General features: G+C 36.5%; 1 protein-coding gene across 3 annotated transcripts in view; it reads left to right on the top strand.

Annotated features, from left to right (window-relative positions):
* The window catches only part of LOC131679013 (tyrosine-protein kinase Mer), a 424,032-nt gene extending 410,361 nt beyond the window's left edge, over positions 1-13,671 (top strand). For all 3 annotated transcript variants that reach the window (XM_058959521.1, XM_058959522.1, XM_058959523.1), the window contains 3 exons: positions 12,619-12,724; positions 12,891-12,996; positions 13,096-13,671. In XM_058959521.1, the coding sequence (XP_058815504.1) occupies positions 12,619-12,724; positions 12,891-12,996; positions 13,096-13,373 (490 nt within the window). In that variant the 3' untranslated portion in view covers positions 13,374-13,671. The remainder of the gene's footprint in view (positions 1-12,618; positions 12,725-12,890; positions 12,997-13,095) is intronic.
* The last annotated feature ends 245 nt before the right edge of the window (positions 13,672-13,916 follow it).

Raw genomic sequence — 13,916 nt, 5'->3', positions numbered from 1 at the left:
ATACCTGCAAAATTATTATTATATATAATGTTTGATACATTCGTGATTCTCACCTACGTTTAGTTCTTGTTTCCTCTAGTTTTTCGTTATTGTTTTGTGTATTAAATCCAATTGTAATCCTGCTAATACAATTGATAGATAGTTACAATAAAATTCGATGATGTTAAATTATCTTACGCACGTTTTCGATAATATAGTACCTATAATGGGTCCAGTAGTGATTTTCACTGAATCATTATCCAATTCTTTAGGTTATCCAATTATAGGTTAAGAAAAATATATAGGTTAACAAATTATATTGTTTGCATGTAGGTTATCAAATTCAAGTAGGACAATCAATATATCTAGGTTATTAAATTAAATTAAATTAAATATTTAGTATAGCTTTTTTAATTAATAAATTTATACGCAAACTTCAAAATCTGATAGCCTCGTAACACGTTCCTCAGATGATCATTCTTTTTTCTCCCATCATGATCTGTCAGAAATTTCTAACGGCCGCGGTCGTTAACTATAGGGTGATCGTCGAAGATCGTCTTGGTGAGTTGTGCCGACCGAGGGGTCGTGACACCCTCAAATATAAGAACTAATCATAAACCAGCAAAATGCAAAATATTTTTATGTGTTCATCCAGAAGAGTGCGGTGAGAATGGAAGAGAGAGAGAAGAAAGAGACATATGAGCGACCGAAAATAAAAGTTGCAAGGACAGAACATGCTTCGTAAAACCCGTTTCAAATATATTAGAAGTGCCCCCTATCTTCTAGTTTTAGTTGATCAATCCGTTCGAATCTGTAATCCTGGCCGTTAATTCCTGATGCCGGAAACTGAAAGTTTATATCTCCCCCTTCCGCACCACCCCCCCCCCCCCCCCTTCAGCCTTGTCCACCCTCCCTCCCATGTCTCTGATACACAGATGTATGACTTCACCCCCTTCTCCCCTTGAATATCTTCCCAAAACTTATGTGCCCCCCTTATGTGAAGATATCTAGTTTTAGTTGATCAATATTTAATCTCGTTAAGAAATGCACAACAGTACCACTACTTTAAAATAGCCCTAATTTATTCCCCCTAATCTTGAACCACTCTCTCTAGTTATTTCTAGTTAATAAGCTTGTAAAATGTTCCGCTTAGTTAATAATTAATTTCTCCTACAATCTCCCTTCTAAAAATCATAAAGTGAATTACTATAAAAAGAACACACAAAATGACCCATCCCATAAAATCTTACGAATATTATATTATACCCTCTTTTATATGTATAAGTTAGCTGTAAAGTTTTTTTTAGTTTCATTATATAAAACAAAATAATAATGAAATGTGTAACCCCCTAGTTTTAAGAAATTCAAAATGTAAAACAATGAAAAAATGGCACCTTTAAGCTAACGCATACGTGCCTTATCAAATCAACAAATTGGAAAAAAAATATATTAGAATTACATTCCTTCGTAAGAGTCGGGGAAAAAACCTTCAGTAAAAAAAAACCGGATACATCCGATTTTTACAAAGTAGTTTTTGTTAGCCGACTTTTAATCTTGAACATCTAGATATATGGATGTTCCTACGAGCGATTTATTTATTTTTTTAACGATTTTTATACTGGAGGTTCATCCTTGCCGAGTTTTACGAGTGAGAACTTTTTAAGCGATCCTTATGCTGAAAGATTTCTGTCCGATCTTTATGCTTGAAGTTTATTTCCGATTTTTGTATTCTAATATGTTTGAAACGGGTTTTGCAAAGCATGTTTTATCCTTACGACTTTTATTTTCGGTCGCTCATATGTGAGTTGGGCGTTTGAATTTATTCAAATTGAACATATTGCTTAAATTTAAGTAAATTCAATTGTTTAATTAAAACAACTTCCAAAAATACCCATACTGATTGGGTTACAGCGCTAAATCGGAAATCGCCACCTTGGATTTAAAAATGGCGTCAAAAATCAATTTTTGGCACCTACTCGTTAAGATCATTTCAAAAATACTCATATTGACTGGGTTATAGTGAATATGGCTAACCCGGAAGTCACCATCTTGGAATTCAAAATGGCGTCAAACATGGATCTTTGTCTCCTACTCGTCAAGTCCATTCCGAAAATATTTATTGGGTTATAGCGAATTTCGCTAAACCGGAAGTCGCCATCTTTGATTTCAAAATGGCGTCAAAAATTAATTTCTGGCAGCTTCAAGACCTTTCCGAAAATACCCATATTGATTGGGTTATAGCGAATTTAGCTAAACCAGAAGTCGCCATCTTTGATTTCAAAATGGCGTTAAAAATCAATTTCTGGCACGAAACGACATACAATCCACCTACACAGATATTTCCATGGCTATTGATGTTCTTCCAGAGTTGTCCAAAATAATTGTTGTGACTTATTACGTGTTTAGACGTTAGCCGATTCGAAACAGCAATCAGAAAACCATCACCCCTTGTTTTGCTAGAAGTAATTTTATCATGATCGTTGCGATATACCGTGTACCAAGGACCTAACAACTGTAGCGAGTTTATATCGTCGTTCAGCCATGTTTTTGTCAGCACAATAATATGGTGATCCACATCAGATGTAGCTACAAACAGCTCATCGATGTTCGTACGCAGTCCTGTCACATTGTGGTAGTATATTCCTAGCTGTTGAGATAAGTCAACATCAGACGGTCGGGCAGCCGAAAAAATCATGAAATCATCGCGGTTTGAGCTGCTGATCGCCAAACAAGTAGAGCTGTATCGTCCATCGGTTAACTGGAAGCGGAGATTTCTTTAAGGGTGGAGCAGTATCAAGTGCAGCTTCGGGGGGACATATACCCTCCTTGGCATTACCTGGAGAAACAGTCGAGGTGTCATCAGGATTTGGGTTGCTCATCGTTAGACCAGTGACGATAGTGGAACTGGAGCTATGTTGTCCATCAATTGATTCCAAGAAATCCGTTGTTAATCCACCACAATTGAAGTAGATTGTTGGGAACTCCTGATCCGACCGATGTAATTGCTATATACCTTGGTGTTGCCCAGGTGCAGATCCAGAAAAAAAATTCGGGAGGGGTCTAAAATTTCGTTTTTGAAATGAACATTACACAATTCGTACCACGTAATAACCTTACTTAATTAAAATCAGTTCTGATGGTAAAGTTTTGTTTGGAATGTATGGGAGGTTGAAACTAATATAAAAGATAATCCAATTTATAATATCTCAGGAGTCCAGACCTCCAGGACCCTCCCCCTGGATCCACCACTGGCGTTGCCGTCTCCTGTCTATCATTTGTAGGTATACTGTGCACTCGCCACTATAGGCACAGTGACTCGTATCAAGACCTTACCCACGAGTAATGTTCATTCTGTCGATTTATACCAATCCGACACATATTTAAACCGCAACAGCATGATAGCCAGCATTTCCGGCCGCTCCATGTCCATCGTTCACGAGGAAGAATAAAGAATAAGGTAGACGGAAAGTGTTGATGCTTCACCTACTTGACGAAAGGACGGCAATTCATTAGACTCTTCCCTAGGTGTCGCGGAGTTGGTGGTTTGGAAAGGTATAAGGTCCAGGATTCGCTCCAAGCAAGCGATGCGACCTGTAAAGTATAGTTTGTGTAGTTTTTCAGTTAAAACTTCGATCACTTGAGAAATAAAAGATCTTATTTAGTTTTTGAAGTTTTTAAAACTCTGGGTAGCCGACTACCAAGAATATCCTATGTGCTCTTTAAGACCATTCCGAAAATACCCATATTGGTTATAGCGAATTTCGCTAAACCGGAAGTCGCCATCTTTGATTTCAAAATGGCGCCAAAAATCAATTTCTGGCACCTACTCTTGAAGTCCATTCCGAAAATACCCATATTGTTGGGGTGGGGGCCATAAAGAGTCTTGCAGACCCGTCTCCTCCATCTTTCCGAAAATCTTCTAAGTCTTTTGCATTCAAAAGGACTTGGAATATATTTTCCAAAAACCGTGTTAATTGCGAAATCCGCGCAAAATAAAAACTGCCAAAATTCTTCTAAATTCTTTGCATTTAAAATAACTTAGAAATTTTTTCGGAAAAAAGTCTGTCTTTTGCATTCAAAAGGACTTTTTATTTTTTAGCAAAAACCGCGTTAATTGGAAAATCCGCGTAAAGAAAAACCGCGTTAATTGGAAAATCCGCATAAAAAAACCTAGTAAAAAACCGCGTAAAAAACCTGAGTGTACCTGTTCTTACTATCATGGATCATTCAAAAATTGAGTCCAAACACGGTCCTACAAAGTCTAAAGTATCTTTGTCTATAAATACGATTACAGAAGAAAAAACCGATGTAATCCACCTATCAGTGAGATGAGACATTTCTTACACATATCACTGTTGTATTATTCATTAGTTTGCCGAACACACGCAAAGTTGGCAAGCAACTAGATGTGAGATAAGCACGAGTGAGTCCTATGAAATGGATAGAATGATTAATATAGCACATTAATAAAATAAATCAAATTAGTTCAAATGAAAATTAGACAATATTAAAAAAAAATAATGAAATTAAGAGAGTGAATTAAATTGTTTCAAGCTAACAAACTGTCATCCAATAATAAAAAGAACTGACTAAACCGAATTAATAAAATGAAGAATCTGATCAAAATATATGAATTGGGAAAAATTAAATATTTAATAAAATGGTTGATATAAATGAAATAAATAATATGAATTAAACCAAAAAATATTATTGAATTAATACGATAAATAATATGAATAAGGGACCATCCATAAATGACGTAGCATTGTATGGGGGAGTTTTGTATTTTGTGATGATGTGTGACGACAGGGGGGTAGGGGGTCATGTCATACTATGTAGCTTTTTTAAAGGGGAATAGGGGTTGACCTGATGTCACGACAATCTTACCCGTTTCATCTAACTAACATAGTTTTTGATTCTTTTTTCAATTTTTTACGGGGACGACGAGGGGGGTGAGGGTTACCGTCAAGCTACGCAATTATCAGGGGGGGTATATAAAATTTTGTGACGAAATGCTACGATGGGGGTGTTAAAAATCACTCAAAAAATGCTACGTCATCTATGGATCATCCCTAATATGGATAAAATTAACCCTTTCATACCCAATATTTTTGTAGCACATATTTCCAAAATAGTTTTTCTTAAGAGTGTTAGAGTAAAGAAACACGAAAAACCAAGATAGGTGCTTATCTAGCAGTGTGAGAAGCTGCTCAATTTTCACATACCGATCCTTAATACACATCTCCTGCAAAGTCTTCAATAGTTCGACTGGGCAGAAAAGATAGCCGAAAGCAGTCTGCGTTGATAAAATTTATCAGTTTTCATCAATATTTGAAGACAACGCAGATATATCAAAGTATAATTTTTCACCGATAACTGGCAGCACTGATCTACTGAAATTCACTCAGAACAATTGCAATAACTTCAGTTCAACGGATATTTCTTGTAACTATTAATTAGCGCTCAAATGAGCGGAGATAGTCACAAGTATTAGTTTTACTTTTTTGTGAGGAAATTTCTTCTAACCCCAAAGTTATAGCGGTTTGAAAACGTGGCTGTTCATAAATAAAAAGGTAAGCAAAGGGTTAATAAAATCAATAAAATGAATAGAATGAATGAAATAGACAAAATGAAGAAAGTGATGAAATGAATAAAAATGTTTTTTTTTTCTATATATTTTATCATTTAAACAATAAAATGATTGAAATGAAAAAAATCAGTAATAGATTTAATAGAATAAATTAAATTGTGTCTAATTAATGTTCTGGATGTAATGAATAAAATGAATGGCTGAAACAAATTAATCAGATTATTAAAATATAATAAATGTGCGAACCCGAAAAATAATATAAAATTGCTTAACACGAAAAAGTCAGTAAAATAAATTAAATGAATGATACGAATAAGATGCATGAGCATAAGCATAAGCATAAGAGATCGCCCGTAGTTGCTACTCCGTTATTGACCAGAACCAAATGAGGTTGCAAAATGTTAATTGGAACAACATGCGTGGGAATAACACGATGAGCCACATTGTACAATCTATATTGATCCCTGCATGCTGATCAATACCGACGCCGGCCACGTCCGAATGCAGATCTTCTGGGAAAGGAAGGAATGTTAGTCCGATACATGTTGCTACTAGAGACCGAGGAATCCTCTGCATCTCCACATCTATCACGGGAAAGGGAGAGTTGTTAGTAAGTGTGCCAATAGCGCTATCATGTAATAATTGCTCTGGGCAGCTGGCTGCCGAGAATTTGGGGAATTTATCATTTGTTGTATTAATACGATTAGCAAAATAAGCAACTTGAACTCCGAATAGCCGGCTATAAGGAACACTGCTTATATTTTAATAATATTCAATCGCGCGACGATTTTTTTTCGAGGTTTCTAGCGTGTCGGTGCTGATTTTACCCGGCGATCGTTTGAATAAAATGCGGAATCTTATACAGAAGGTATTTGAGTGCGTCTTTATTTTTTTTTTCTTGCATCGAGTACTATTTTTTAGATAGTTGGAATTGCACATGTATAATGATTTAGTAGTAAGAGGGGCTTTTATTAATATTAAACTGTATTAAACCTCCGGAAGTCGCGCAAATGTCCCACTGTGCGAGCAGCCGCTGGTGCGCTAAAACGATTTCGCTAGATTTTCAGAGCAGCGTGCACTCAGTGCACTAGCGCGACTTCCGGAAGGTTAAGGATGGGTAAGGTTTTCAGCGAGAAAAAAAGAACACTTTTCTGCGATCCCCTCTAAAACCCCGCGTGAAGCGAACAGATCGAAACCCCTGCACACCACAGCGCACCACCCCAACAACACGCTGTAATCTCTTCATGCAAAAACATCGACAAACGACTCGGTGACGAAACCTTCTGTACAACGTCTCCGGAAAAACACGACTTGTGTTGCCACCTGCCATTCCAAAATTACCCAACCGATCCCTTTCAAACCCTGCACACACATTCCATGTCAAAAACACCCAACTCCTATGTTGAGTTCCTGAGACAAATCTTCAATTAAAGGGGTTCCTAACTCATTTTAAATAAATACTACTATTTTTCATGAAAAATTCCCCATTTTTATGAGTAGACACCCCCTCGCAAATAGAACACTGTTCGAGCTCGGTACCGCATCGGGTCGGATCGATCTATAACGCTGTATGCGAAATCTACCAAAGGAGATGGCAAGATAGTGAGAGCCAACTGAGGGTGTGTTGGTACTCACTGATGCGCTGCTGTTACAAAGTGTAGTTTTGTAGAATGCCCTTGAAAAGATATACAATCGACGAGAGCCCCGCAACCCAGTCACTGGTACTGGTGTGTGTAACCCACTTCGGCACCTCTACCATAATCATGCTTCGGTCACTAGTGTGATCGTAGTTACAACGCATCATCAACGCACGCACCCATCCACCTCGCTAACATATATGCAATCGGTGTGTGTGCTGTCTTCCCTTTCACATACGGGGTCAGTCAATAGTGCGACAATGCCTCTATTCCGGGTGGCTGAGTCTCAGACCGACACTGTCACAATTTATCCGTTCAAACTCCACATCCGGTTTCGCCAACTTTGTACTTATTTTCTCTACATAATTTTGAGTAAAGCGCGATTTCTTTAAAAAAAAACTCTTTCACTCTCATACAATACACTCGCATACATATTCCGCGTCGGACCATCTACCGATACCGCCATTTTGTTGAGCAGGAACATTAATTAGCACTTAACTCTCGCGACCAACCGAAACTTTGCGAAAAAACTTGCGGAAAGCGGACACGTATGCTTCCCCCACTGCGGGTACACGAGAATTAGGTGAAGCCGTCTGTTTTACACTGGAAATTTACGAAAAAATCGGAGCGAGAAAAAAACAGCGACTTCTTGCTTCCAGTGGTGCCAGAGCTCCTCTGAATGATACGAATAAGATGCATGAGATAATAAACTAATCGGAATGCATACAAAGAATGAAATGAATACACTAGAAAGAAAGAGCTCAAATAAACGAAATGAATCAAAAGAATGCTAAATGAAAGAAATGATTAAAATGAAATAATCATATATTTAAAATGAAAAAATAAACAAAACGAATATAATCCGTGAAATGAATGATCTGGAAAAAATGAGTATATAGAATAAAATTTTTCACGAATTCCAAAACCATTGTTTCTGAATATTCTGAAGTGTTTGTGAAAATCCTATTACAAAGAGCACGTTTTCATTCTTTTTTTCTTGGCAGCGTTTTAAGATTTTCTGGTTTTCTACTTTATTGATGGGCCTTGATTAGTTATCAGAAAATCTAGAAATCAGGAATTTGTCTTGGAATTAAAAGATGTTTTTTGGTCACAGATATCTGAAAAATGATTTTTGTACAGAATAGAATTATGAAGTCCAGTATTTTAACGCGTAATTGGAAATAGTAAACTGAGATAAGGCCACCTGTAAATACTATTCATTTGCATTGAAGTATATAAAAAAGAGTTTCAAGTGTCCGGGTTATGTTGGCAATTATATTATTGTCGATGGCACAAAAACCGTACATTCAGTCGATTACAATGCAGTCTCTTTACACCCATCCTTATCACTTGAGAATTGTTTCGTTCGGAATTCTCGTTCTGGAGATATGGGTTTATGAGTCCTACACAAAACAATACAATGACAAAGGATTGGTTCAAACTATCAGAAGAAGTATTTAAATTAATCGAAAAACCAGTGGCTATTGAAAGTGTACCTGGACTGCTTTTGAGACACGAACATTCTTGAAATTGGAAGTCGTATTTTTTCGCAAATAAATATGCTTTTAGTCACATTGATCATGAAAAATGTATATTGGGGTTTTCAATACAACTTAGTATCAGTAGTAGTTACACAGTAATAGTGGCGCAGCCATGGGGTGGGGGGTCCCAGATGGATGCATTAATTCCTCAAACAAATTTAGTCTCGAAAAACTTGAAGCTTTCAGTAAAGTTTTTTAAATTTAATCTCGAAAAACTTGAAGCCTTCAGTAATGTTTTCAATAATTTTATTACAAATAACGTGGCTGGGTATTGAGATATATTTGCTATTTGCGAAAGTGAACCTTCAAAATCAATTATTCTAATGTTACTGTATATGATAAATCTCTTCTGGTGTTAATAAACAATAAAATAAAAAAATCCAACCCATGTGTCCCTGAAGCTTACAGTAACATTAAAGAAAACTGGATTTAAGAATAATTTCGTAAATATCGATTTATATCTCGATATGCTACATACATAGAACTTTCATATCATCAATAAAGATGTTTTAAGTTAAATTATTTTATATTGGAAAATTTGTTGCTAAACTTTCACTTAAATAATTTAGTTACCAATAAGTCTAAGGCCGCGTTGCACAGTGGTCGGAAACGCCAAAAACGTGAACTTAATTCACTAGAGGCCAAACCATCAAATATATTCACAGGGTGTCTTTGGAGAAATTGTTCGTATGAATATTCCCCACATTTTGATAACAACTGAAATTAGGCATGGCTTACTATGATCGAACTATAAAAATTAACTTTTTATACTGACGAAGTAGATAGTTGGTGTCTTCCACAAAGTTTTTGAAATGCTCATAGTGAAGAATTTTGCTGAAGAACTTAAGCTTGTAGGACTAAAGATTATCGATTTATAAGGCGTTTTCTATGGTAACCCCCTTAAATGTTCAAGACAAATGTGTAGATATTAAAACTACATAATATTGTCGAAGACTGTATGTAAAAATACTCAACAGGCCCCTTTTTTGCTGTCTAAACTGTGCACAATAAAGATAAGAAGGTATGGTGTGTGGTACTCTAGAATCCTATGAATAGGGTAAACTTACTTTATCATGTTTTGACTTTTTCCATACAAAATGGGGTACTGAAACCAAATAAGAATCGGTATCAAGAGAACTTCTTTCGCCGGGGAACTCTCCGTCAGCGTACAGTCAGATTCACCGCCGGGAACTAGACTGCGTAGACCGCAACGAGACACCACCAGTCGCGCCGGGGCTCCAGCAAACCGGACGCCCTACTCTACTGGAATCGCCGAATTGACCTCGGCACCTGGCTGGTTGGCTTGCTTTCGAACTTCTCTCACCGGGGAGTTCTTCGTCGGAGTAGACTAGATCCATCGTCGGGGACTAAACCGAGTAGTTCGCGAACCAGTCGGAAGCTCAACGAGGAGGTGGTACTAAATGGCACAAGGGAACTGAAGGGCTCAGTAAATTAAACAGTCTGAAGTCTCCCGCCCAGATTGTACTCGGAGGGGAAGAGCACTAATTCTAGACCCACAGCTAGCTTTCCTACTACAATACCGAAATTACCACGTTGTGTGGATGGTCGAAAACTAGCAGTGTGTCGACGATGGGTACTGTAACCCTACTGAAAGAACTAGTTGGATAGGAGTGTGTGCTGTGCACAAAAAAAATCTCTTACCGAAGTAATGCCGTAAGGTAATACCGCATAGTGGCCGGTCTTCGAATAAAAGTCGGACGAAACCAAAAATGTTGCCCAATCTTGCTGAAAATTACATATTAAGGTAATTTTGGGGTGCTGAGCTCATTTTTAATGTCAAAAGTTATAAAAGATGAAACAAATTTTCCCATACAGTGCTATCGTCTTTCTTATAAGCATAGTATCATTTTTATGAAAAATCTTTTTTTTACTGATTAGATACAACTGAAACTAGATATAGCAACATAATAATTGGATAAAACTTCTTTCAATCTCTACAAAAAGTGTTTGTTTACGTTTTATTTATTTGTTGTTTTGCACTAATCACCATGCTCCTCCATGCTAGCAAACATTTTAAAATGTCGATTTTAAACCCCTCCGGGCAAAAAGGGCCAAAGCGAGACGTTGAAATTCGAAAAGTAGAGATGATTTCCCATAGAATGTATAATAAGTGACCGTTCCGAACTGTTTCACCTGATTGTACAGAATACATTTGTGGAAAAAAGATTTTGCTATCAACCCACTTAAAATATATTTGTAATAATATTACATTGTTAGAAACAAATTTGGCAAACATGTTGAAATGATCAACAAAATTCTTTAAATGCCCTTTTAAATGAAACTAGTTGTACCGTAAACCGGGGTGACTTTGATCACTCGAAACTTTTTTGCTGTATCGCTTATTAAACCAGAATAGTCTACCGAATCATTTTAGTTTGAAATGTTTTTTACTCTAAACTTATAAAATATTGATTTGTTATACTTTTTTAGTATATTCTTCGGTTTTTGAGTACAAAAAAACCAAAATTTGACTTAACCTTATTTTTACGAAGCTTCGTCAAGTGTCTATTTTTTGTAAAACAAATAAATCTCAGATTTGAGCAAAATCAATAAATTACAAGCGAGTTTTTATTTTCCTTTAGATTGGGATGTACCAAATTTAGTTTTAAGAGTTTGTTTATTTTAAATACATTTTTTGTGAAACTAGTTGGCAATTATTTCAAATTATTTTACGCTAAAATTCGCAACATTTTTTTCTGTTTAATATTCCAACGTGTTAAAATGGATGAAACTTTTTGTACATTAATAAAGCACAGAAATAAAACAATTTTAGCAGTTTTGGAGGTTTACAAAATCTTTTATTTTAGTTGGACACAAATTATACGAACTTTCGTTACTCGAATTTTACAGTACATTGAAATACTTTGTATAATACCAATTAACATCTATATAACAAAGAGTATCTTTCCAGAATTAGTTTAAACAACATTTGAATGAAAAACATTGATATCAATAACTTAATGTGGGTGAACATGCAGGTTATCAAAGTCACCCCGGAATACGAAAACGGACTTCAACTTGAAATCATTTTTGGAAAAATAGCTGTAAGCGGACAATTTTAGGTAAAACCATTCAATCTTGTTCTCCATATCCAAATTTGTTACGTCTAAAAATATGTAATGATTACTTCGAAAAGTGATCAATGTCACCCCGGTTTACGGTACTCAAATCGGATAAATTGAAAGAGTAACAGGTTTTTCAAGTGAACTGTGATTTGGAAAATGAATTTCATTAGAATTGTCTGACACAGCAATGTTTAAATTGCTATTAAAAATCTAATTCTCGTTCAGTTCTCACAAAATTTGGAGAATATGTCATTCAATGCATAGGAAACTCAGGAAAAATAAAAATATCAATATTTGAAACATAGGTTTTGTCCGGTCTCCGGCCACTGTGTGCCGGGGAGGAATCAGGTTCCGTGCAAGATTAGTTGTATTAGCGGGTTGAATTGTTGGTTTTTGTACATTTTATTCTTGCTTAGAATGTTTTTGAATTTTTTTTCATATATATATACAAAAAATATTCATATCCCCCCACGAATTTTTTTTTACTACGCCACTGCATTGAGTCAAATGGTAGCGCCACAATAGGGGCACTCGATTTCAGTTTTAGTCACGCTTAAACACGAGTATTTCGCTGTTTTCAGGGCATTCGTGTTATTATCTTTGTTCTCAACAACGAAGCAAAGCTGTTGATGCCAATTTGTACGCATTTCATTGATTGTTGGCAGATTAATTAATGAATTAGTGAGACATCCTCCTTAATATGGTTAAAATAAGCACTTTATCCTACAAAGAAAAATACTATTTCTCGTTATACTAACATAGTACTGTTTCTATTTTGGTTACAGAGATTTAGCAGCCCGAAACATCCTAATTGATGAAAGGAAAACGTTAAAGATATCCGATTTTGGCCTGTCACGCACAGGCATTTACGTAAACACCAGAAACAAGAAGGTAAATTAATTGAATAACTATATTTAACTAGGGGGTTTAACAAATGGCAGTCATACTCAAAACAATATTTCGGCTTAGAAGCGATTAGTTTATAACGAGCCTAACTCACGCTGTGGAATATTTGGTTTGGCACAAAAACACACTAACGATTGCTTCTTTCGAACAGGTACCACTCCGATGGTTGTCAATTGAGGCAATGCGCGACAATCTATACTCCAGCAAGAGCGATGTATGGGCGTTCGGTATTGTCCTGTGGGAAATAGGAACGCTCGGTATGTATTCTCTGCAAATCCTGTTCTGTTCAAACGAAAAAGTTTGCACCAGGACCAATTTCAGCACGAATTAATCTCCACATTTCCCCCCCTTCGAAGGTGGTTACCCATATCCAACTGTGAGCAACCACGAACTGTTGTCCTTTTTGCACAATGGATGCCGGCTTGATCGACCGGAAATCTGCACCACCGATTTGTACGAGCTGATGCTCAACTGTTGGAAGGCCGACCCGGAAGACCGTCCATCGTTTCATCAAATCAACAAATCACTGCAGCCACATCGACGAATTTACATCGATTTCAATGAAATCGAACCAACCTACGTGTTCCCTCCCACGTCCGAGCAGATTAGGCAAACCGTCATCAACAACAAGTAACCGAGCCGAACCGGAGGAAAAAGGCCTTCGCATTTATTCGAATTACCTGGAATAGACAACGAGCTTAAGTGACGCCGATATTTACAAATTCAAATACAGGAAGTTCCTATTGAACTGTTCCGCGAATGTACCTTACTTTACGCCGTGTAGGAAATTGTTCAGATTTGTACCGCCAACCGGTTTCAGATGTGGCTGATAAAGTGTCCCTCCACCAGCGGGGGAGCGTATATGTTAAGATGTCAATTATGTGTAGGAAAATGTTGTTGCTGATAAGCATTAAAATCTAGTTGTTCACAAACTGTGTTCATATTTTTGCCAAAATCCAAACTGTCATCAATTTTAATTTTTAAATGGAATTTACTGCTTTGGATTCTGTTAACCGGAGCGTTTTGTGATATTGGAGTAAAGGCTGTATTCGAAAAAAGGAAACATAAAAGAGACAGTCAATCTTTTTCCCCAGTCCCATTCTCTTTACACTGTTTGAAAATAATGTGTTACTATATGGTTATTGTTTGATATTACTGTTCATGTTTAGGTAATAGA

The sequence above is a fragment of the Topomyia yanbarensis genome, chromosome 2, assembly GCF_030247195.1.
Source record: "Topomyia yanbarensis strain Yona2022 chromosome 2, ASM3024719v1, whole genome shotgun sequence".
In the NCBI taxonomy this organism is placed as follows: Eukaryota; Metazoa; Arthropoda; class Insecta; order Diptera; family Culicidae; genus Topomyia; species Topomyia yanbarensis.
The sequence above is the reverse complement of the archived record's forward strand: the minus strand, read 5'-3'. Positions and strand labels throughout refer to the sequence as shown.